We start from the raw sequence: 26,906 nt of genomic DNA on the forward strand, positions 1-26,906 counted from the left end.
CAGCCAATGAAGGCATTTTCTGACACGTTTCATCATTGCTATGATCTGTCTTATAAAAACCTATCTTCAGGAAAAAAATCCTGTGGTAGGGACACAGCAGCACCACCTAAAAGCTAAGACTAGTGACTGCGTATACCCTGTGCTCTCCGATCCAAGTTTGACAAACTGATAACTGAGAACTTAAAGTTTCACTTTTACCTGAGTTTTTACCTGGAAGTTAAGAGACTACCCCAGTATATGCTCTTCAAGTTTGCCCTGGAAGAAAGAGTCTCATTTATAGCCAATATTGCATAAAGTTAAACCAGCTTACCAGCAGGCCATATTCTATGACAGAACAGACTATTTAAGCCAGATCAGATTCTCAAAATTTCCTCCCACCAAATCAATTCTTTCTGATAGGAACACTGCACTGATACAGCCATTCATTTTGCAAGAAACAGGTAGCCATGCTCTATTTAAGTGCTCATAGCCAATTTAAATACCCTGCAAATTTAAAGCAAGCCCCCTGCCGTTTTCATGATTGATGTCCTCAAAAGACATTTTTCTCCTAAGATAGCCAGATGAACTAAGGGGATCCTCGTAGCCCAGCACAGGTAACTGTGGCTCCCGCTCTCCCCCAAAGGAACTCTCCTCTCCCCACCACCCAGACACTCACAGACCTTTTCCTGCGCAAGGTGCAGCATTGCTGCTCTTCCACGCTAAAAGCCATGGCATCTCTTCTCCAGTATTTCATATTTTTCTTCCACTGCTGTATTCTTGATCTTTTCATTTTACCCCTCTTCCAGTGTGCTTCACCTTCTCTTTGTACATCTCAGTAAGAAAGCCAAGAGTTCGTTAGTCCCCTAGTTGACTGTAACAGTCCACAGCCATTTGTGTGTAATCTGTTTTTCCACTCTATTCCACAGTGGAGAATGCTTTTGACAAGCCATAATTGAATTGTGTCAGATGTCACTGAATAAAGGATAAAATTTGGCAAATACTGAAGTTGCCTTTTATATAAGGCCTTCATCTCTTATTGTGCCAACCCCCCTGAAACTAACAGGGAAATTACTTTTTGTATGTCTGAAAAGGGAATGGCAGAAAAGCACACTAGTATTTGAGCTCCAGTTCTCTCTGCTGCCTCTGAGGTATACTGGCACTGATGTTTGCTATGCATAATATGATGGTGAGTAGTCGGACAAACGCTCTCTTAATTGCCTTCATTAGAGATCATGCAAATTTCTCTGGCTACTCCACAACCCAACAAAAAATGGTCATTTTCTTGCCCTCAGCTTGCTCACCTGCCTTTTCCCTGGGGCTGCAATTTCCTCTAAGTTAGAGAGCCTGACTTGTTTGCTACCCCACTTCCATCAGAGCTGCTTGTGAAAGAGGACGCAGGATGTAGCAGAGGAATTAAATTACAATGCCCTAGGAAAAAGGTGTAAAAAGGGATAACGTTGCAGCCTTGTCCTGAAGGTGAGCAGAAGTTGTCCTAGGACATCAGAAGTACCTAAGAGGCACCTGAATGGACACAAAAGCTTTTCAAGTCCCCTGGAGTGGACGCTGCTTCCCCACATGTGCAAACCTTGCCCATTACCTCCACAGGCACGCCCTCCCATCCTTTGTGCTTTTCCCTTCTCACCCCCTCTTCCTCCGCATGTGCTTACCAAATCCCTGTCACCAGCCAGAACTGATTAGAACAGAACAAAAAAACAAACTCAGCAGCACTCTGGACTAGCATTCACCTGCTACAAAGCAAAATAAATATCACGTATTAATTAGCCTCGTTTTTCCTGCCTTTTTGGTGCATTTTTAGACTAGTTGAAAAGAAACTCCAGGAGATCAGCAAAGGGTTATGCAGAACTCAGTGCAGCTTTTACGTACATCAGGAGGCCTTGCTGCATAATTTAGGTCTAATGCAATGCAGTTCACAGGGACTCACCCATATGCTGAGACTGAGCGAAGTTCAGTTTTCAAGGATCCCTTTGTTCTTTCTGTGATTACCCAGCCTACGTTCTCCTCAACCATTCAGTTTAACCACATATTTTAATTCCATCCCTGGGTAAGTTACATTCTTGGCTTTCCATTTCAATTTCCACAGGGCAAATAAAACTGATGGAAAGCGTTTTGACAAGGGTATTGTTATTGCATCCAGTAGCCTGAGATGACTCCAAATCTGGATATTACATTTAATGTTTCTGGGACAGATGCTGTTAGGTCTTTTCATAGGAACACAGTATCATCTGCATACATTAGTAACTTCCGTGCCTCAAGTTGCATACGCTTTATATCCTCTTAAGTTTTCAGAGACACTGCTGACAATATAATACTACAGGGGCACCTCAAACATTTTTCATCACAAACTAGGGGAAAGGATAACCGTGGAAGCTCAGGCACCAAAGGGGCAGAGTACCTTACCCGTTTATTTCCTTCAGCAAAAGGTGCAGCAGTGAGAAAAACTGCCCAACCCATCCTCCTCCTAGTGACAGAAGCCTCAAGAACCAAAGCTACTGCTCACAATCAGCATCTGCTTTTAGGCAACTAAGATCTTCACTGCGGGTGCTGTGCTTCTGAACTCTGCCTTCTTACTGCCCTAGGCACTATGGCCAGGACCTTCCCAGCAGCCACAACGCTCAGAGCGGGGACAAATGCTGAGTGCTCCATGGCCACGGGTCTACTGACAGAGAACTGGTGTGAATGCAGAGTCGAGGCTCATCAGTCTAACAAGGTGAGCAGAGAATAAAGGCTGTGAAAAGTCAACTGAATTTTTCAGAGACAAAAGGCAGTGCAGCCACAGTTGTAACAAGTATTTCTGAGCTCACAGCAACTCGAGAATTTCATGTAGAACTACTGCATTTCCAGCGTGGTTACATGCAGCTCCTTACAGAAGACCTCAGGCAATCAACTACTCCTGCCTTTGTTAACGAGGTGCAGAATCACCAATTTGGTAGTTTTTCCAGTATTTACAAGTTGATATTCTTTTGTATTCGGGGGGGATAAAATCTGCATTAACAAGTCATGTTTGTGATTGCAAAAAGCTTATAATTACATATATACACAGATGTACACACAAAACATATGAAATATGTAAATGTACACAGTCTCACGCACACACATTTCCACACAAGCAACTCATCTACCAGAAAAAAATCTCTGTTCTTTAAAACACCATTCCTTAAAAACAATTATTGTAAGCTTCAATCAGGGAAAGAACCCCTCTTTGCTTGGAGAGGGATGAAAGGGCTCCATTCTACTTCAAGACAAACATTCGACCTGATATATAGTCCATTACATGATCCACTCATAGGCATAATTCAAGCACTGCTGGATCAGAAGTTTTTACACCTAATCCACAGGCAGTACACAGGAAGACACAGTTTGTATGTGCGTACGCATGAACATGTGCACATATGTCTACATATTTATTCATAGCATTGTGTGGCAGAATTGAGGGAACCTATAAATAAGATCAGTACATGTTCTCTCTGGGACTCTCTTGCCCTACACACCACAGATATGACATCACGAATTCACGTAACATTTTGTAACTTGGTGGATAAGCCACTTCTCCAGATTGTCTGTTTTGCTCGTCATGACTGTAATTATGTAACAAAACTCTCTGAATACTGTGCTATTATTGTGATTATTAATCATTTTGCTTCTGTTCCAAATACGTGCTCTAGAGACTGCTGGATATACTGCATTATGCCATAAACTGAGTACCAAAGCTAAACACATTGAAATCTACTGTTTTAAGGACATTTCAATGTAATTTACTCTTTCAATTTATATTTTTGTAAGCTCAAAAATATATTAAAAAAGAAAAAGCTGGTGTCAATATAGCTGCTGACCTTTGTGACTGTAAACAAAAGACAGTTTTGAACCAGTAAACAACTTAGGAAATATGAAACCCGTTTTGCCAGTGCTTGGAATAGTCAGCGCTTAAGATGACAGACTCTGCATACAAATCAGTTGTTACAGGAAAACAGATTTCTAGATGTGTTTGAGAGAGAATGAAGGATTTCCATGACTTCAGACCATTGAAACCATTTATTTTAAAATATACTGTATTAAAACCAAATTAGTAATTAAAAAAACAAAAACAAAAAACAGTGCAAAACCCCACCACATTAGGCTGCTATTCTAGGATACAAATCCGTTTAAGAGCATCACCTTGAAAATAACACAAAGCTCCCTTGACTTCATGAGGACTTCACAGAGGCCCACAAGTCCCCATTAGAAGACACATTCAGTATTTCAAGCTAAACTAAGTGTCTAGCTTCCTTTTTATTAAGCAGCAGCTGATACAAAACTGCAATGCTCTAAATTCAGTTGCCATGGACGTGTTCATATACACATACTAAATTAGAAATAAATATTAATTTATCACATATCCCTTATAAAAATCTAACAGGCATTGATGGACTACATTTTCTTTAATTTAGCTACATACATTGGACCCCATGCTCTCCCTTTCTCTGGGAGAACCAGAAGTTCATGCTGTTGCGTACCACTGAGAAAAGTGAATTCCTGAGAAACAGCTTTGGCCATTTCACTTATGTCTACAGGCATAACATTACTGCAGGAGTTTAGAATGAGATTTATTACATCGCTGTTTTCTGCCTTTGAGAGAGTGCACGTAGAATAGACCAATGATCCACCAGGACGCAATGCTTTAATAGCAGACCTGCAAATAACACACAAAAAAAAATTCAACGTAAGAAGTGACATACTGGGGGTGGGGGAACATGTAAAGACTTATAAATCTAGAATTATAAATAGGTATAAATAAATATGAGAAAAATAACATCATGAAAACGTCTTAACAGTATTTAATTGACAGTTCAGGAAACTACCTGCAACACATTTTTGCTTCCTTATTTATTAATGTATTCTCAGTTAACTGAAGGTATTTTTTATACAACAGTGACAAGTAGAAAGCAGCATCCATTCAGAGTTGCAGAATATACTTCAAACATTTATATGTGCTGCACAACTGTGAAAATGCTGCGACTGTGCATACAAAATGAGTTACACCACATCACAAGTGCTAGTTAGATACTTACCCAGCTGCTTGCGTGAACAAATATCAGAATGTACAGTTGCAGTAATAGCCTGAACTAATTACTGGGCTGTAATTTTACAAACATTTCTGCAAATTCTGCAACTTATTCAGCAGGTCGGAGGACTCGCGGGTTTCACTGAGCCAACCTGATTTCCTAAGGAAATACGACTTACTGGATCATATTGTTTCTTTATGTGCCCTTCACCTATTAACCTGTTGACAAATTTTGACTAAACAAAGGCAAAATAGCGACTTAAGATTTCAAGTATCCTGAAAGCTTCATGACTACTGGTGGATGGACAGAACAGAGGTTCTTTTTCACTTCCCCACTGAAACTGAGTTTAAACAGACTGTTTACTTTCCATTAAAGCAGATCTACAAGGTCCTTTTTCAGACAGATAAAATATAACCTATGAGAGTATAGAAATGAGATGTGCAATCCATATTCACCTACTGCAAATTAAAAGAGTAAGGAGAAAAATCCCAAATCTTGCACCACAGAAGAGCATTCTCCAAATCTGGTACCACCATGTAACTGAAAGAGCAAGCTACACTAAAGGTTCATATGCGATTAAAATGCTCTCTTAAGATAATCCCTTTTAATCATACACTTTGGAGCCTTCAAGGACATAATGGCTCAAAGACTGAGTTGTAAGCTAGTATTCATACAGATCACCTCACTGCTTCTGGAAAACAGATACTACTGGGCTGAACCAAATATCACGTTAAAATACAATTGTTCCCTAAATAAAACTTCTTTTGTTTAAAAACAAGAGAATCTGAACAGGTGAATGCTGTTACTCAATTGTGAAGATCAGAGAGACAACAAGGTAGGCGCTCAGGGGACTGCGAGTGTGTCACTGGGAATTTAGCAGGTGCACGAGGGCAGGGCAGACACTGGAAGCGTGGAGTCGTGGAGCACAATGATACACACAGTCATGCTGTATGGAAAGACACTGAATAATCTTAGATTGGTAGATATTACTGACAATACTGCACTGACCCTCCTCTCACCCCCCTCAAAAAAAAAAATCTACAGGGAAAAATAAAAGAAGAAAAAAAAAAAAGAAAAAAACCCCTACATCCTCAAACCAGATGAGGTGAGCAGCCCCCAAATGCAGTGAGCCTGATTCCGAGCCCAGATAATCAAACACAATGCCATTGAAACAGCAATTCCTCCAGAGACAAGCTGAGGACTTGCTAAGGGTGATAGCTGAACAAAAACAGTTGAGAAAGGAAAGAAGAAAATACAAGGGGGAAAAAGATAAGTCCTTTTAACAGGATTGGGCCTTTTCAGGAAAAGAATCAATAAAGAAAAGCCTCATCACAAGCAGGATCAAAGCAGATCACAGATCAAAGCTACTCTGAAAGTCCTGTCTGAAATAATAAGGAAACACCAGGACAAATGACTGTTTCAGACAGAGATAATACAACTCTGTTCACCTTCCCAGGTGAAAACTCCTGTGTATTATACCCAATCTGTTTCTCTGCGGAGTGTACACATTATCTTGCTGATTTCTTCTATGACTCTTGGTTACGTTAATCAGCAAGCCAAGTACATATTTTACTGGAGTCTATACTACTCCAATTTTAGTTAGCATAAAAGAATAGAGCTCTCTCAACTGATGATGCTCAAAGAAAAATCAGTGTTTAAAATGTCTTTGTTGTATCAGTCTTCAGTAAAAAGATGGAGAGTGAGCAGATGGCTAGCACATTTAGCCTGAGTGAGCAGTTCAACTTCAGCCTGTTACAGGTAAAGAACAGGTTACAGAGTACTTAGGTAGTCTGAATACTTTCAATTTAACTGGGCCTAACGGACTCATTCTAGGATACTTCCAAAATTAGCTAAACCTATCACAAAACTGCAAGCTTATCTCAGACCTCTGAGTAGCTTTTGAGAGTCTGCAAAAACGTTTAAGAATGTTTTAGATGCAGGTTGATATAAGACGACATTTACAATGCCACCTTGAGACAGTAGAACAGAGCAGGTGTCATCCTAACGTCCCTTCCAGATCTTACTTTCTAAAATTCTGCAGTTACCAGCATGCATTTGAATTGCCCAGCTCCAGATACTCATCCTTCTTCCCCTCTGCATCCCAACACACATATACTCCTTAGCAGGCTACAAAAGCACCAGCACTGGACCTGAGGCCCTAAGCTGGCTCCACTGTCTCTCCAGCTACCTTCCTTATTTGCAGATATCCTGCTGTGGCTGCAGCTGTCCATTTAAAAGGGCAGAGCTTATGCTGCTTCTCTCTGGCCTGTCTGAGCAACCACAGTGTGCCCAGATGTATGGAAGGTAACTATCGTAAAGCAGAGCAGGAATGTACAACCTTCCCTTCTCATGAACAAGAAGCCAGCAAGAGAACCGCACACTGATGTCCTGCCTCCTTGGCCTCATACCAGATCTGGAAAACATAAAAGCATTTTTTTTTTCCCCATGTAAAAGTTGCTTGCTTTCTAGCTTTCACATTAGAACTCAAAGACAACAGGACTGAAGTCTAAATGGGCTCTCATCAAGTTGAGCTGATCTTCACAGTATTATTAGAAACCACCTACTTTACTCATTTTCATAGAATTTCCCCCTCCAGCTACACCTTTTTCATGCATACAGGAATGCTGAGCCATGAGAGGGCAGCTAGTTGGCTTGAAAATGTGAAAATGTTTTTGCATGACAATCAAGATGTACTTTTAGCATACCTGATAACTTTACTCATAGAAGCAGATAACGGCAACTGCTTTCCTACCTATAAGATGGATACTACATGAACATTTAAACAAGTGAGAAAATATTTTTACCATGTAAAAGTGGAAAAAGTAAAAGCCTGGACACTTGCTAAGTGTCCTTTTCTTACCATATATAAAGTAACAACCATTCAAGACAACACTTTCAAAGGCACCATGCTCCTACAACTGAGTCACTGGGGCAGTGATTCAGAGGAAAAAGCAGCACGGGCTTCTGAACGAAATCCTGAAAATCTCACATCAAAAACCCCCTAACTCCAAGCCTCCTTAGCTTGGGAATCTTCACTGGCCCATGACCCAAAAAGGTGAGGCTGCTCAGTGCAGTTATCTTTATTCTGAACCTAAGTCATGAATTAAAATATCTAAGGAGGATTACTTTACGCTGCAAGGTTAATCAATGTATCTATCCATCTTGTCAAGTTCAGCAACAGTTGTTTCAGTGGCTGTGTTCAAAGTCAACCGACCGCCATCCCTGATTAAGCCGTGCTTGGCTTTTGATAAACCTGCACTGAGCTGCAAAATTCAAAGTGAAGAAGTGCTGGGCTCAAAGTCACAGGGTGATACTGCGCTGGGCTAAGCAGATTCAGGGAGTTTGGACCCCTCATCATCAGCATGACAGAGAATTCATTCATAAGAGAATTTGTTCAAATAAATTTAAGAAAGTAGGATTCCTCTATAATCAATGGAGGGAAACAAGCTTATCCAAGGATAGGTCAGAGCTGGAGCATAACTTATAGACATCTAGCAGAACCCACCACTGCTACTACGACTCCACCATCTAAGCATGTAAGATTCCTCTCACTTTAGGCATCTTGATTATCCCCCAAATCCTTACTTAAAGCTCGACTCTTAGCTGAAGGAATTTGGTGCCTGTTACAAGGTACTCTGTAACTTTCAAAAATGGGCTCCAAATCTAGAATGATTAAAAAGGATGCTAGGGCAAAAGACTAAAAAATATTTTTTTACCTTCCTCTTATTACAATACATTGTTTAAAAATAAAATACATTACTTAAAGGTAATTAATCTGTAGTTATTTTTCTCTTAGTAGTACAGATGATCTTCATGTTTATTAAAGAACTAAAACTTTCAGTTTAAATACAGATCTAGTTAATACTTAATTTCATAATTTTAAATTCAGGTGTATACATTTGCCATAATGAATTTTACATGTTACAGGCACTAATACTGCAAAGTTTCAAGCTTAATATGGAGAAACATAAGAACACACATTAAAAGCACAGGAAACTTTTCCTGGAGCCTCATGACTCGTTCACCTTTCCCTACAACCGTTTTTGCTTCAGTAACATGACAACCCCTTAGTGCTAGCGAGGTCCTTCGGTCTGCTGTCTCAGTGAAGGCAGGGGATGAAGATCCATGCGGCAGCAAAGACGCGAGGGTTATTGATGTGTTAGAAACCACGGAAGTGCCTGAGAATGATCATGTAGGAATTGGGGCTTCTCCCCCCAAAAAGGTGGCGGGATCAATAGCCTAACTGAAGTGCATCTACACCAATGCATGCAGCATGGGCAACAAACAGGAGGAGCTGGAAGCCACTGTGCAGCATGGAAACTATGATATAGTTGCCATCACAGAAACACGGTGGGATGACTCGCACAACTGGAGTGCTGCAATGGATGGCTATAAACTCTTCAGAAGGAACAGGTAAGGAAGGAGAGGTGGTGGGGTAGCCCTGTATGTTAGGGAGTGTTTTGATTGTCAAGAGCTTAATGATGGTGACGATAGGGTTGAGTGTTTATGGGTAAGAATCAGGGGAAGGCCAACAAGGCAGATATGGTGGGAGTCTGTTCTAGACCACCCAACCAGGATGAAGAGGCAGATGAAATATTCTGTAAGCAGCTGGGAGAAGTCTCACAATCACTAGCTCTTGTTCTCATGGGGGATGACTTCAACTTACCAGATGTCTGCTGGAAATACAATACAGCAGAGAGAAAACAGTCTAGGAGGTTCCTGGAGTGTGGCAGATAACTTCTTGACACAGCTGGTGAGTGAGCCAACTAGGGAAGGCGCCCTGCTGGACCTGTTCATGAACAAAGAAGGACTTGTGGGTGATGTGATGGTTGGAGGCAGTCTTGGGCATGGCAATCATGAAATGATAGTTTTCGATTCTTGGAGAAGTAGGGGGGTCAGCAGAACTGCTACCTTGGACTTCTGGAGGGCAGACTTTGGCCTGTTTAGGAGACTGGTTGACAGAGTACCTTGGGAGGCAGTCCTGAAGGGCAAAGGAGTCCAGGAAGGCTGGACATTCTTCAAGAAGGAAATCTTAAAGGAGCAGGAGCAGGCCACCCCTATGTGCCAAAAGACAAGCCGGTGGGGAAGAAGACCGGCCTGGCTGAACAGAGAGCTTTGGCTGGAACTCAGGAAAAAAAGGAGATTTTATGACCTTTGGAAGAAGGGGCAGGCAAGTCAGGAGGACTACAAGGATGTTGTGTGGTTATGCAGGGAGAAAATTAGAAGGGCCAAAGCCCAACTAGAACTTAATCTGGCTACTGCTGTAAAAGACAATTAAAAATGTTTCTATAAATACATTAGCAACAAAAGGAGGGCTAAGGAGAATCTCCATCCTTTATTGGATGCAGGGGGAAATGTAGTGACAAAGGATGAGGAAAAGGATGAGGTACTTAATGCGTTCTTTGCCTCAGTCTTTAATAGTAAGACCAGTTGTTCTCTGGGAAACCAGCCCCCTGAGCTGGAAGACAGGGACGGGGAGCAGAATGAAGCCCCCATAATCCAAGCGGAAATGATTACCGACCTGCTACACCACTTAGACACACACAAGTTGATGGGGCCGGATGGGATCCACCCAAGCGCACTGAGGGAGCTGGCAGAAGTGCTCACCAAGCCACTTTCAATCATTTATCAGCAGTCCTGGCTAACCGGGGAGGTCCTAGTTGACTGGAAGTTAGCAAATGTGACGCCCATTTACAAGAAGGGCCGGAAGGATGATCTGGGTAACTACAGACCTGTCAGTTTGACCTTGGTGCCAGGGAAGGTTATGGAACAGATCATCTTGAGTACCATCATGTGGCACATAGAGGACAACCAGGCAATCAGGCCCAGCCAGCATGGGTTTATGAAAGGCAGGTCCTGCTTGACTAACCTGATCTCCTTCTATGAGAAGGTCACCCGCTTAGTGAATGAGGGAAAGGCTGTGGATGTTGTCTACCTAGACTTTAGTAAAGCCTTTGACACCATTTCCCACAGTTTCTCCCACAGAGACTGGCTGCTCATGACTTGGACAGGCATACTCTTCACTCGGTAAAAAACTGGCTCGATGGCCGGGCCCAAAGAGTGGTGGTGAAAGGAGTTAAATCCAGTTGGCAGCCGGTCATAAGTGGTGCTCCCCAGGTCTCAGTATTGGGTTCAGTTCTGTTTAATATCTTTATCAATGATCTGGACAAGGGGATCAAGTGCACCCTCAGTAAGTTTGCAGACAACACCAAGTTGGGTGGGAGTGTTGATCTGCTTGAGGGAAGGAAAGGTCTACAGAGGGATCTGGACAGGCTGGATCGATGGGCCAAGGCCAACTGTATCAGGTTCAACAAGGCTAAGTGCTGGGTCCTGCACTTGGGTCACAACAACCCCATGCAACACTACAGGCTTGGGGAAGAGTGGCTGGAAAGTTGCCCAGCGGAAAAGGACCTGGGGGTGTTGATGGATAGCCAGCTGAATATGAGCCAGCAGTGTGCCCAGGTGGCCAAGAAGGCCAACAGCATCCTGGCTTGTATGAGAAATAGTAAGGCCAGCAGGACTAGGGAGGTGATCATCCCCCTGTACTTGGCACTGGTGAGGCCGCACCTTGAAGACAGTGTTCAGTTTTGGGCCCCTCACTACAAGACAGACATTGAGGTGCTGGAGCATGTCCAAAGAAGGGCAACAAAGCTGGTGAAGGATCTAGAGCACAAGTCTTATGAGGAGCGGGTAAGGGAACTGGGGTTGTTTAGCCTGGAGAAAAGCAGGCTCAGGGGAGACCTTATCACTCTCTACAACCACCTGAAAGGAGGTTGTAGTGAGGTGGGTGTCGGTCTCTTCCCAGTAACAAGCGATAGGACAAGAGGAAATGGCCTCAAGTTGCACCAGGGGAGGTTTAGATTGGATATTAGGAAAAATTTCTTCACCAAAAGGGTTGTCAAGCACTGGAACAGGCTGCCCAGGGAAGTGGTGGAGTCACCATCCCTGGAGGTATTTAAAAGACGTGTAGACATGGCGCTTAGGGACATGGTTTAGTGGTGGACTCAGCAGTGCTAGGTTAATGGTTGGACTTGATGGTCTTAAAGGTCTTTTCCAACCTAAAAGATTCTATGATTCTATTTGCAATCAAGACCCTAAAGAAGAAGCACCACTGCCGGCAGCTGATGTGTGTAAATCAAGCTTTTATGTTGCATGCTATCATACTACACCACTGCAGAAGTGTGAGGTTATTGTTTTAGTGCCATAAGATAGTCAAGGCATAGCAGAAAAGACTAAAATTGGTGAAATGCACGACAATCCATTAACATGCCCTATTTACCAGGTAAGGACTGTATACAAAATCTCCAAGGTTATATTGTCTGTTCCAGGAGACGACATAAAAAAAGTATGCAAAAGAAGTAATTACATTATAGAACTGCAAGTACTATTGCATGTTTGTTACAAGACGACACACGTGCTAAACTAAAGAAAAAAGTCAGCTCTTTTCTCGGGTTCTGAACACAACTTTAGTACATATCATCATATCACAATTTAGGAGACTTTAGTGGTATCAAATAGTCCAAAATTTTAATGACATTTTCAAATCATCAATAGCTTGGAATTACAACAGCTGGAAAACTGCAGGACAGAGTGAGATTCACTGGCACATCATTCTATAGAAACTTGCCTGATGCTTCTCCACGCTTGCTTTGAACCACTGACATTATCACTTTATAGCCACCAAATCCACACTTAAATCTTTCCAGCACATTAGTGCAAGACACATCTGTAATCCAAACAAAAGGGTGGTTGATGTCCATCCCATTCAGGAAGTACTCTAAAACAATTTAACACATGCAGACTGCTCCCCTCTTCATTCTAAATGAGGTTTTACCAAAAAAAAAGTATTACCAATACTTTATATTTTTGCAGGGTATGTCTTTGGATACAGGTTCAATGGCACACTATGGAAGTCAGAGGTACAAAAGATGCATTAGAGTAATCTATCCTAACCCCTCATATTACAGGAATACTGGATAAGATTTTTTTAAAGAAATATATTATTTTAAAGCAGTTTTATTTAGTTTATTTCTCAAGAGTTACTTTAAATCTAACAATGGAGAAGATGCTAACAATAAATTAGGGAAAACAGAGCAGTATTATTATTTAATATCTCAGGGAAAAAAGACCACTCTAGAGCCACATGACAACTCTAAAACTAAAAAACTCTTATATGCAACTAAAATGTAGTTAGCCAGAACACACAAAAAAAGCATTTTTCACACTTAGAGAAAATTAAACATGATAGGCTGACATTTTGTTCATTCTAAAAGTCTTGGTGTCTCAAACATCCTTCTAAAAATAGGCAGACAATAAATATATATTCCATACTATAGCTAGCACTATAGCTAGCACCTGTATGTCCAGCCTACTCCAATGCTGCATGCCATTGGGAGGGTCAGCATTAATTATGTTAATCATTCAACCATTTTCCGTATTAAAGTAAAAAGATTACATATATTTTAGGGCAATTTTAAAATAATACAACACTTCAACACTGCCATCTTTTGGCAACTGGGATGTATTTCTGCTCAATATGCAAGATAATGTCTGATCAGAATAAAAACTGCCAACCCTTTTATAAGCTATTCAAGAAACAAAGCATCTCAAGATGCATTTGCTTTTATCCTCAATCCTATTCTTTTTATTGACTAAAGATATCACACATTTCCTTCTTCCTCTTACAAGAGTCCAGATACATCGTGGTAATATGGCCTGCATGTTAAAGGTTTTATTTCTACAAACCAAGTCAAAATGATAAGGAAATTCCTCCTATGTCAAAATACCTATTTTTTTAATACTTTGTGATGGGCGGTGACAGAGTTTGCACAGAAGACAGAGACACTAGTTCAAGTATTCTCTCCATACCCCAAACATGCATCCCTCTGCTCCTCTCTAAGCTTTGCTACTGTGGAGAGACATTGCAGTTCAGAATAACATGGTAGCAACAGGAGAAACATGCAATGAGCTGCTGTTTTTCAGCATTAGATTGAACTATAAATAAAAGTAGACACAGCCACCAAAAAAAACCCCAAAACCGAACAACCAAACACCACAAACCCAAAAAACCCACCCTGTTCTGCTCTAGCCAAAATTTGTCCTGAAAATTCTGACAAATAACATTTCTATAGCAAACAATTTTAAATTCTTCTAAAGCAAAGACCGAACCCTCAGTTTAACATTATTGAGCTTTCTTCTCTAATGCATGGTTGACTTCTGAAATATTCATCCTGGTAACACAGGGCTATGAGATATCCTTTGCAATACCAGAACTGCAGTGCCTTTGTAATGGTAACAGATTGGTTTATTTCCCGTTCTTAGATTTAAGAGCCACAAGTGCCAATGCAATGCTCAAGAATTTTGCTTCTACTCTCAATGTTGCAGCTGCCTTGCACACTAACTGTTGAGTTTCCACATGCTCAGCATTCACTAACATCAAGGCTGTTTCTAGCTGGCTAGCCTCCAGCAGCCAGAGGTAGTCTACTGTGACAAACCTTCAATCCTTCCCTTGTTTTAGTCATCCCAGAATTACCTTCTTACCTTACACACTCTCAGAGGTCCATCCCTCTTCCGAACTTAAACTTCTTATTTACAAGAAGAAAAACATATATAGCCCAAGCAGAACCTTCTCAGCTACAGAAGGGAGAATGAAAGACCTTTGAAGCCCACTACAGACTTTGCCACACAGCTTTAGAGTTAGTGTTTTTCCTTACAGCTTATGAAACACACATATACATAGAAAGGACTGAAGATGGAATTAAAGCAAAATTTGTGCCTGACTTTAAATCTGTGATCCCAAAACAACTGCCTAGCTCCTGCGTAGCTTATTTGTTTATTTGTCCAGTTATTTATTAATTCAATAAACTTTGTTTTGCAACATATCATAAGGGACTTGATCCGTAAGTTACTTACAGGGCACTGCCAAAGGCTTAAGGAACCAGGCAGTACTTAAAATCAGAAACTACTTATTTTAACATCTCTGATAGAAGACAACACGGAGCCACAACAATGGCCACAGCACGCACTCACTGTGAAGAAATTCAAACCAACCGCGAGTCTAAAAAACTCAGTAAAATGACTCATACCTCCAGCAACATAACCAACAGTGTTTTGGGGAATGGCACAGCACAAACATGCTACATTTAAGCATATGAAATTAGAACAAAAAACCAAAGTCTCCTTGTCCAGTCAGCAGCTATCTAACCGTTTTCATCCGGAGGGGCAAGGATGCACAGAGAGCAAACACGGTTTGCACAGCAAGACACCCTGGACAGCATGCCCAATTTGGAGCCTGGGGCCAGCAGTCTATATAAACTATTCAGCTTTCCAAGACAGAAAGTGGTTAAAGAAGGAATCATCCACACAACCCACAGATTTGTTGGTCCAACAGTTGCAATTCTAAAAAAATTGCCAGTAGAGCTAGTTGACTAAATGGTTACGGATAACAAGTGGATTAAATGGGTAGCTACAGAGGAGCAAAGGGAAAAATTCCAGGGAAAGAGCTGAAGAACAGTGTGATGAAACAATCCTCAACACTATTTTCTCCACTTTCCTGTGTGCCTTCTTTCCCTTCTCCACAGAAGATGGCATCCACTCCACTTCTTTCCTCAGCTCACCTCTCCCCCTCTGGTACTGCAGTTCAGAATTCTCTCAGGTCACTCCGAAACACCCCTGAACTTCACCCAGGGAGCTCCTGTGCAGGAGTCCCGCACACGCTGAAACAGAGATCTATGGCACAAGATAGCTGCCATATTTCTGGAGGGACTCTCTTGTGCTTCTCCTTCCCCCATTACATGCAGCCCTGCCATCCTTTTAATGCCTGACACTAAAACTCAAGCAACTTCTACAATGGTAAATTTTTTTAGAGGTTCAAGACACTGGCTCTCCTTGCCTTTGCAATGAACATTAAAGGCTGAGATTTTTTTCATCAGTAGCGAATCACAAACAAAACCAAATCACTTTGCCTGACAGGACAACTAGCTAATTGCGAGTATCTTTTTACTTCATCATTATATGCCCACATGCTATAAAGGCTTTTGTCTTAATCAAAGCAGAAACGGTACAGTGGTACCATATACTAAATATATGATAGTATATTTATAAAAAACAACATTCAGTGAAAACATAGAGGTGACACCGAATGCAGGAGGAGGAGTATCAGGATTTTTCCAGTAAATCACAGTATTTACTACACACTGTGTGAAAAAGACTCTTTTTCAACAAATAAATCTATGACTATATGTATTCTGTGAAACCACATCACTAATTTTCACATACCAGAGAAAACAGAGCAGCTTGTAACTTTAGGTTTGTTATATTTGTGTCCTACATTTTCACCAAAAGTTTTAACATTTTTTCTAAGTAAGATATATTTTCAAAGGTCTGGACTGGAGAAAATAAAGTGGGTCCTGTGGCATGTAGATTAGCCTTCAGAGACTTAGGTTGCCAATTATACCCGATGACTTAAGGGAAACAGTCAATCTCATTTTACTTCCCGTGTGTGCAGACTGGTAAACCACCAAAGTGGCTGCATGATCAGCAGTCTCTGCTCCGGGACTGAAGCAGCAAGACAAACACAGATCAAAAGCTTTATGAAGCCGCCTGCACAACACCTGGACATTAACTAATGGTTTAAGTACCCTTTAATTCAGAAAAATAGGTTCAGAATATTTGGGTTGAGTTTTTATTTTTCCTTCCAAGTAAAAGCATGAGCACAACCCTCCTACCTCCCAAACTATTCCATGAGAAAGAAAAAAAAAAAAACAAAACAACTTCAAAACTTCTGGTAACCTTTTCTTGAAAAAGATCAGCAATTTCAAATACCATGTTATGAATGATATCCAAAGCAAAAAAGTTCTTTGTACAGAGGGAAACATTCATTTTATCTCACTATTGCAGTCCACTTGCATATGGTTTGTAAGAGGAGATACGTATGTTATACAGAACCAGACACAGTTCCTTAAAAATCATATGTATAAGCAAACCAGATATCGAAACACTTCATTAACTAGGAAGAATAAAGGGTTTTCTGGATTTCTCAAGCCAAGTTTAATGCTTCATCCTGAGTTCTGAAAAACGAGAATACATACAACTCGAAAGAGATCAACTAGGAAAATGAGCATTTTGTATGGCTTATTTTGCCACCAGTAATCCAAAGCACACTTCAAACTTCTCATGCACCCCGAATTCCACCAAATCTCTTTAACTTTGTGTGTGCATGTCTTAGGTATTCAAAACAATCTCCCTTGTAGCTAACTACTAGGGAGAAAAAGAGGTGAAAAAAGAAAGTCAGCCAATATGTATCTGTTAAAGTTAGTCTGAGCTCCTGTGGACCAGAACTCTATTAAACACCAATTAGAGCTGTTTAATTACTGAGAGATATTGTGTATAGAAGAGTTAGAGTAGTCTGAATGCCTTTGCTGCGTTTTCTAAATTGTATCGTGTTGGATTTATTTTCAGCTGAACCCTAACACAGTTTCTTTCAGCTACAGTAACTGGTCTAGGAATAATTACCACATCTGTAACATTTTCACCACTAAGTTGTTATGCACTCGAGCTTAACCCAAAATTTAATTTCTATCTGAGAACTGATAACATTGGTAAATTCACTTACGGGAACCACTACATTTTGTGCCAGCATTCAGTATCAGGAAATGAACACTCCTTCCTTACTTTGCAATTTGTTTTCTGCATGAACACTCCAAATAATAACAAGATTTGCAGTGTGTTCTTGGATTATAGCACTCAGCAGGGACACTTTGGTTTTGGTATTAACAATCATTACAATCTCAATTTCCTTCAAATCAGTGGTGCCCTCACTGCTTATAAAATTTGCTGTTCAGCATTTATGCCACTTATTTACATTTCAGATTTTATTCAGACTGGAGTAGGAAGATCATTGCATCAGTTTCAACATTTCTTCCAGATCGTCATTCTCTGAAGCCTCTATGTACTTAATAAATTACACTGTATTGCAAAAAATACTTTTCCTTCCTTCACTTCCTCTCTAATGTCCCCAGCTTCCCCCCAAGCAGATCTGCTAAAAAAAACCCAAAAAACCAATCAAACCCAAAAAAAGAAAAAAAAAAAAAGCGCAAGATGACCAAACCCAGAAAAACAGATTACAAGATTACAAATGAAGCATTTCCTTAATTAAGAAAGAGGGAATCTCAAATTTTGGGCTCAGTGTCACTTGATCGAAATGAAAATAGAACTCCCCTTTGCATTTCACTCTTCTCATTTGTGTGTTATCCCTATACTTAATACTACTGCTAAATTGAAATAATGCTTGGTCCTTATACTTTAAGCTTCGTCTTCAAATCACACAATATTTCTTACACTACTCTCAAAAAAATTGCTGGAGTCCAGCTTTATACTTGTTTTTGTTTTACAGATCCAGGAACCAAGGCGAGAAGCGCCAATGAGCATAAAGCACCAGGTAATCTGAATAGATAAGCCAGAGGTAGCTCTGCATGAGCTGACTCACATAAGATGCAGTACAGCTGGATTAATGTAGGTTCAGCCTTCCTGAATATTACTGGAAGTATCAGAGACGGGATTCAGACTCCATTTTTTATTTATAATTATGCACTCTAGCCATAAAACAAAGGCTTGAATAGGGTAGCATTCCACAATTTTAGTTTCACCAAACTTCTAATGCACTTGCATGAATCATTTAGCCTTTCCTGGTCTCGTTTTATCATTTCCTTTTTCCCTTTCACACGGGATCTGAGATGTCTTTAGTATTGGAAATTCATTCTAAAGTGATCAGATAAAAGGAACAATAAAAATACAGTGGACAGCTATACCATTTACTAAGTATATGTCAAATATTTTACCCAGTAACACTTGTAATCTCTTAACTCTTAAACTTAACCGTTTATTTCACATGCTCCAAAATCTTTTAAATGACAAAAAAAATTCCACTGCACATAACAATAGATTGGTCAATCTACAGAACTACTCAGTCCTATGTTGAGCAATGAAATTGAAATTACCATCCTTTTACTTCAATTTACACATCAAAAGTATTTTGTCCTTACAAATCTAATTCTTATTGCTGTTGCTATAGTAAAGCATACTTTTAACAGAAGCAAAGTTCTCTTCTTGATTTAGGAATAATTCAATTAAATCTGATTTGGGCTGACAGGAATGTCTCCTTTTTTTAAAAACAAGGTTCCTGCTGTCACGAGTTCTCCACTTCAGAATTACAATCTGGAGTGATTTATGCAAATTCTCAAAATTTCTCTGCATGATATACGCTTTCTTTTGGTAGGGGTTCACAAATTGGATTTTATATGTCAAATATTGAAAAGGGAAAACTGAAACAGGTCAGTGTTTTAAATGTGATTGATTTCTTCAAAGGAAATGGGTGACATGATGCATTACTGCAATAAGATACTCATATTTCTGTTATAAATCATAGGCTTCTGCTAGGCCTTTTTCAACTGGAAGTCATGCAAAACTATCTTGAACTGCTGCAATGGGAACTTTCCATAAAAACTTTCTTTTTCTTTTTTATAATATGTTATTTTTCCCTCAATTTGCTTTGACAGATGGACTTCAGGTGTGACTGTTACTTTGCAAAACACACTCAAGTCTAGAATGTATTATTGGGAAAATACTTTTTTTTCCGCCCCCCCCCCCAATGAGAAAAACTGTAGAGTTTGAAATGCTTCACAAATGCTAGCCTATGGCTGGTATCATTAAAAAGTGTAATACATGACAACCTTGATTTGGATTATTGGGTGGCAGTTCTTGAAAAATAAACAAACCAATCCTCTCTCCCCCACCAAACCCCACATTCTTTTACTTTTTTACACTGTCAATTATGATCAGTATCTTTCTGTGCTACAAATAGTCAAATGGGTATTAAATTCAAGCAGCATGTAAGAATGTGCAATAGTGGACTCAATCTCTTCATATAAACAGCCCAGAAAGCAAATTCTGAAGCAGCATTAACTAATGACATAAGTGACGGTTGGTAACCAGTCGTGACTTACAGCCCAGTTATCAAAAAGACTGTAATAAAGAACCATAAGGGATAATTCTGTGAAAGAACAACAACAACAACAAAAGGAGTTTGGGGAAGAATGCCCAGCTTGGCAGGTTTATAGACTACTCTCAAAGATAGTTTAAAAAAAAGGCTATTAAAAATGTTATGTGTGTTTTAGCTTCAGCTGAGGAATATACCTGAAACCATTTTAGCTGTGTCCACCAAAAATATTTTGATATGATACCAGACTGTTCTGAGTCATCTGAAAATGGACATACATGTGAATAAGCGAGTTAAGAGGACTGTACAGCAGTATGGTAGTAGAGGACCTAGGCCTCACTGCTTATATTACCCCATACAAATTTCCATATTCACGTTAACCTAGATCAACTGTTTATTCTAAACAGCATTGCAACAACATATTCTTCACATTCTTTTCACATGGTGAAACCTGGTTTTGGTTATTAAACATGACAAATCTTGCCCCCATGTCATTTTCATTAATTATGAAAAGCTCCTTTAATAGCTTTCCTTTGCACTTCTCACCTTAGCAGCTGGAATTGTAGAGACGATAACTCCTTCCTTTGTATTAGCCTAAGCGTAGCTTGCTGAATATCAGAAGAGAATAGCCAACTTCTGTCATTTGAACAAGGCGCATCAACCAGTACCTATACAATAAATAAGAGCTAGTAAGACAATTCACAATAAAGATACTCACTTTCTGAATGCTGTGTGCAAAAAATCTACTCAACTTACTCTTGCAAACACTTAGAACACTGTTTTTATTTTCCATTTTAGGAGCAGAAATGATCTAATTACTATTTTGAGATGTTTTTATGGAGTTATCGGGGCAGGGGATAAGAGATTATTGCTCCAAAAGTACCCTCTACCTGAATAGCTCTCACTTGTTCCCCCCCTTCCTAACTACACATTATGTAAAGAACACTGCTGCAAGGTCTTCAGAATTCACTATCAAGGCTAAATGGGTAACATCATCTAACACATGAATAAATGCACAACAGGCTTCATAAAGTGATTCCTGAGGCTCTGCAAATCCTGTACATGTCCTTAGTTCCCCTTGATAGGTCAGGTATTTTTGTGAGGTCCAGAAAAAAAAGAAAATTAAAAAGACAGCAGCATAGGAAGAAAAAGAAGGAGAATACAGAAATATAATTTGCTAATAAGTAATAACATTACCTTGTCATATAATTCAGGCTTAAGATCTCCAATCTGTCGACCATCCAGTTTAGAGACCGTTATTAAGTTAATCAAAGGATCAGGGATGAAGGATTCTATTGTCCGTTTCAACCATCTTGACCTCAAATCATCATATTCGTTACAGTGAAACTGACCTTAGAAAATTAAAAAAAATGAAGTAAACACCCTAAAATAAGTCATTATGTTTTTTCTGGTTTGGTTTTTTTTACAAATATAAGGAGTGACACTGATTACAGAAGTTCTGCTGTTTTACCATGACTGCCACAGAGTTTACACCTTATGTGCTTATGTTATTGCACATTTTATAACACTGCTGAATTTTTATAAACTTGAGTAAATTTCAACATGCTCCTACACAGCAATCCATAAATATTTACTAGCAAATATTTACTGTAGCAATAGACTTCCACAGTAAAACAAACTTTAAACATGATCCATATCCAAAGACCAGTGCTAAATGAGTGCCTTTCTGGGCTCCTTGAGCCATTGTCTAAATGAAGTACATGCTCCTTATTAATTAATTAATTACCTTTGAAATAAATAAAATATCAGTTTTGCGTATCCTAAGCAGAGCAGTCCAACCCCTTACTTACTTGAAATGCAAGCTGCAAGTGTTTTAACAAAAGCCTTTTGGTTGCACTTACTGTTAACAATGTAGCCAGAGTCGTTACCCCTTCAGAAGAAACACTTCTGTTGCTCCTACCCGGACCAGAAACACAGCATGGTATTTTTTCCTTAGTCCTGTTTTCTATAAAATTTCTATTTTCATGTCTCCACAGGTTGTCCTACACCATGTTTGCCACACACAATATGGTACATCTTAGCATTCACTGGGGTATATTAAGAATCAACTTCTTTACATCTTATGTTCTCAGCAACAATTTGGCATCTTCAGAAGCAGCCATGGGATAAAAGTGGGGTTTTTTCAAACCTTTTGAAAGGGCAATCCATATTTAATTTACCTCACTGGCATCATCTCATTCCTCTAGAAGAGGGAGGGAGAACCAGCTGTAATCAACAGGTGCAGGTGGTTACAGTAATGGTCTCATCACTAAGAACATAAGGTGCTGTGAACATTTTGAGACAAATACTACCCAAGCTAACATATAAACTTGAAAACAGCGATCACAGCTTGCTTTAACTCCCTGGCCTGGAAGAACTGAGCTACTGCTTGCTGTTGCCTTCTAAACACTGTGATTATCTTAGTGCCCTTCTGCAACATCTAGGTGGATTGAGACACAGAGCTTATTCAACACTAATATAGACCAATTCCTCATCATAAGCTTTCTCCCTCTGCCTAGATCTTGCACATTTAATTTGTTATGCTCCGTTTTACATCAGTACACTTAAATTTACTTATACTATTTGCATAGCACTGGCCAGAGAGGTAGCAGAGGAAAAGAAAAAAAAAGAAAAAAAAGTACAAGTATGCTAAGATTACAGATTAGTTACCTCCCTGTGCCAACAAATCTACATGATTTTAAGTAAATTCTTGAGAAGTAACAATAAGGGAACCAGTGCAGGAAGAAAAATATAGAGCTACTCCACTTTTGTCTGTCAGTTTGCAGTAACCTATATTTAAATAACTACTGCATTTTTCATCCTCTTTTAGGTAAACAGACTTCATAAAAATCTTACTAAACAGCATGGAACTACTTGGAATATAAATTGTTGGTTTTTTGCTCCTAATCCAAATCTTGTACAGAACACAGGCACAACTGAAATAGCCCAGGCACAGAGCCAGGGATCAGCTTCTAACAGCACATCAATACACTACCTGGATAGGCACACTGCAGTATAGCTACTGATTTACCCCCTGGTGCAGCACAGAGATCCAAAACGTCTTCCCCATCTTTTGCTTCTAACGCCAGCACTGGCAACAGCGAAGCAGCATTCAGCAGATAATACTCTTTCAGTTTACCAGCCTGGTGCTTTTGTGCAGGGAATCTCCCAGGAGTTCTCCTGATGTAACACTTCAACGATGCCGGAAGATAGGGCAAGGGTCCTTGAAAGGCAGGACGATATCCCTTCACATGCAAGGTGTTCTCCAGTTCAGCGGACTGGCTGAACTTGTTAAGCAGGACGGCGTACTGCCAGCACAATGGGTATGTGAGTACATCCCTAGATTGAAGAAAGGAAAAGCTATTTAATAACGTGGCAAATAAAATGAGCTTTCCATAGTGTCGGAAGCCTTTTCTTACATAAGGGTAACAATCTCACCACTCGATGATTCTGGTACAATCAAAAAGGAATCATTTTTATTAGATACGATTAAGAAAAGTATGCAGGAAAACAATTTTAATAGGAAATCAAGCCACCGTTTTCTCTAATTACTGCATTTAAACCACTAACTTCTTCTGAAACAAGATGTTCTCTATTTTCCCCTAATTCTTTAATAGATGACTGTAGAAGTTATAAATTATGAAGTATAATGCTCTTTCTGACTATAAAGTACTTCCCTAGGGACAAAGAACAACTGTAACATTAGTTGTAAATATCACAACAAAGACAATCACATTGGCTTGGCAATAGTTATTCCAGCCAACACCATAAAATGCAGTGTTCTCTTCTAAATTTCCTTTTATGTTCTGCAAACATTGGGCCAGAAAAACTTAAACCAATAAGATATTCCCGGAAGACAGTAAAAAAGCAGTGCTTATATGGTAGGAACATGCTCGCTTGTATTTCAGTTCACTTTTTCAGGCCTTTCTTACATGTTTTTTCCCCCATTTTCTACTGAAATTTCTCTCAGTATTTTTTTCATTTAGCCTCAAAAAATACTCCTCAGGAATATTCACTGCCTAAAAGAGAAATACACATTGATCCAACCTAAAAGAGTTTTTAAGTAGATTCACTGAAACTAATGCTATACATCTATGCTTTTTTTTTTTTTTTAAACAATGGAAACACTTATTTTAAACTACTTTTTAATCCAAACAGGCTAACCCAAAGAGGTCACTCAGAGCAATCAACATGGTTTCTAAGACTCTGATCACATAAGATGCTTTTCCCTTCAAAGTAACGTGGCACTGATCATGGGAGAACTCCTCATGCATTTTAAGTCAAAGTCAACTGCTTTTGTTCAAATTCCTGTTGAAAAGTATATAAGCTAAGCACTGAACTTCTCCAGAAGGGCTATTCTGCTGGCTTTCCTATAAGCAACAACCACCCGCTAGCAGGGATGGGAAGATGTCTTCTCTCAATACCACAGCCAGTTCTTTAGCAGCTGTATGACCAAGGCCCAAATTAAGTGATAGCCTTTTCTGTACATGTTGTTAATATTCTATTTCTTCTAACGAAAGAAATCAGGGGATGTACTTCTCTCCTAACATCTTTGTCCCAGTCTCTCAAGATACTATAAAGCTGTAGAAAAAAAAACCCCTAACAGCAGCTATTAAGTATGAAGGGATGCTTTTTGGACCATGTTTTTACAAAACAGTCAACAAACACATAAGATGGCAGTCTCCTTGCAGTGCATATGCATACAGGAGAACAGGAACTTCATGTCCAAAATAATCAAGTCAAGGAAAAAACTAAAAAATCCCAAGTTTTAATCTTCTGTTATTTAACACTTTTACACTAGTTCTAAACTGAAAATAAACTGAAGCAGTTGTTACAGTCCATGACTCTTTTCAAAGATATTTTACGAAGCACTTAAAAAATAACAGAACCTCTCCTCTCCCTCCCCCATCTCCCCAAAACAACAGACCTCACACTGGTCCATGTATCTCCCAGTTCCGTTGCGTACTGCTTCTCAAAATGATCCAGAACAACTTGACAAATCTGCTTTTGAAGCTTCCCTTTTGTTTTATTTTCCAGCTTCAGAGAAATGAGGAAAAAAGAAAAGCAATAAAAACAAATGAAGCCCTCTCTAGTTCTCACTAGAATTATTAAAAGAACATTTTATAAATTTAAATCAACTTAGTATCAGTGATATTAGGATGCTCAAACATCAAGGTCACATTACACATGTCATCAAGACATAACAGAAATTTTAGAGAACAAACAAGTTAAGCTAGCGTGCTCTCTTCTTTCCTACCTGTGAAGAGGTCATTCAAAGCTTGCTGATAAGACTCCTCCATATCCACTATGCTAATAATACAGTGGTTCCTGGGACTCTGTATATACCAGGAGCAAAATAAGCAAGGCATAATGATCCTGCACTGTGATCACCTCTGCCAAGATGGACCCATGTGCTTAACTAAAAGAAAGAAATTAATTCAAATCATTGTGGAAGTCAGCTGGAGTTGAGCCACAAAGCACTGCAATAACTAAGTTGTTCCAGGAATAAGGGGGGAAAAAAAAAAAAAAAATCGGCTCTACTTTTTGGCTCTTTTTTTTAACCTATGAAAAATTTTATATTTTATTTGGGGGGGAGGGGAAGAACTTTTGGTTTCTAAGCAAACTTGTGCTGCTCAGAAGGAAAATCCCAAAGGGAAACACTAAATTTTTCTGGATTTCCCTCCCTAAGGACATGCAGCGGCCCTCCCCTCCAACCACCCCACTATCCTTCCTCCTGCTTCCCTTTCCTGCCAAACACCGGTCCCCTCTGAACAGAAACACCTGACAGAAGGTAGAACCTGAAGCAACTACTAAGCTCCGAGTTACTTCTGTGGTCTCTTAATTTCTTAATTAAACATCACAGTGCATTTGTGGGTCCGATTTTTCTCTCTCTAACATGAAGCGATTCCTGCGTAAGAGGGCTGCACTGCCTCACCGAGGGAGCTACCCCTGTACCGCAGCCAAATGTGGACGGGCATGGCCCTGAACGCAAAACTGGGTATGAGGAGACTTCAGTACAAAGTACGAAAATCACAGATATACGCACTTGCCTACGGAAGGGACAAGTGGGTTACAAACGGGGTCTAACCGTTGCGGAGCGGGACGCTGGCACTGGCCACCAGACCCTCTGTCGAGCTCTTTCTGCAGCTGCAAACGCCCCCAGGAGCGCTAAAACACCCCAAACCGCCAACGCCACCGCTTCGAACCGAGAACCTTCGCTCTCAACCCACACACGGGCCCTCCGCTCTGCCCTGCCCGCAGGCAGGCAGCCGCCGCGGCCCCCCTCGGGCAGAGGCAGGGCCCGGCGGGGGAGGGTACTACTCCCGGGCCTCTGTACGGGCCCAAGCCCGCGGAAAGGCACCCGCTCCGGGACGCACAGGAAGGGGCCGAGCGCCCCGCTTCCGGCTGCCGAGCCCCAGCCTCGCCGCTCCCCCCGCGCCCCTCACCTGCTCCGAGGCCCAGGCGGCCGCTCGCCGCAGCAGGAGGGCGGCCCCAGCGCGGGGGGGCGGCGGCGGCGGGTGAGGCAGCAGCCGGGCCGCCGCGCGCGGCAGCCGCATGGCCGGAGCCGGGCGGAGAGGGGCGGCGGGAGCGGGGCGCCCCCTGGCGGCTGAGGGGCACAGCTCCGCTCGTCCGGCCCCGCCGCCGCCCCCCTCCTCGTGTCCCGTCGCTCCCAGGAGATTGCAGGGGTTGGGGCTTGAGGGTTTTTTTTGTTTGTTTCTTTGAGTTTGGTTTCTTTGTGGTTTTCTTTTTTACCGTGGGAGGCTGTGCTGTCCTCCCGTCTCCTCTGCCTCTCCAGGAGATAAACCAGGATTAGGCAGCAACCTAATCGGTTAATCACCTTATAAAACAGATCCTCATCCCAGAGCCTGCTC

General features: G+C 40.6%; 1 protein-coding gene across 3 annotated transcripts; it reads right to left on the minus strand.

Annotated features, from left to right (window-relative positions):
• Positions 1-4,010: 4,010 nt before the first annotated feature.
• On the minus strand, positions 4,011-25,439 carry NSUN3 (NOP2/Sun RNA methyltransferase 3). 3 transcript variants are annotated; one of them, XM_050905076.1, is made up of 6 exons: positions 25,292-25,439; positions 24,962-25,071; positions 23,174-23,373; positions 21,232-21,386; positions 20,581-20,702; positions 4,011-4,666 (listed from the first exon to the last, which is right to left on the minus strand). In XM_050905076.1, exons 1-6 carry the CDS (start codon positions 25,304-25,306, stop codon positions 4,405-4,407), a joined length of 864 nt encoding a protein of 287 aa, XP_050761033.1. In that variant the 5' UTR covers positions 25,307-25,439; the 3' UTR covers positions 4,011-4,404. The 3 variants fall into 3 exon arrangements, with proteins under 3 accessions (XP_050761033.1, XP_050761023.1, XP_050761014.1); XM_050905066.1 differs by having other exon boundaries at positions 23,066-23,373; XM_050905057.1 differs by having other exon boundaries at positions 23,030-23,373.
• Positions 25,440-26,906: the final 1,467 nt, after the last annotated feature.

Source organism: Gymnogyps californianus, chromosome 1 (genome assembly GCF_018139145.2).
Source record: "Gymnogyps californianus isolate 813 chromosome 1, ASM1813914v2, whole genome shotgun sequence".
Classification (NCBI taxonomy): Eukaryota; Metazoa; Chordata; class Aves; order Accipitriformes; family Cathartidae; genus Gymnogyps; species Gymnogyps californianus.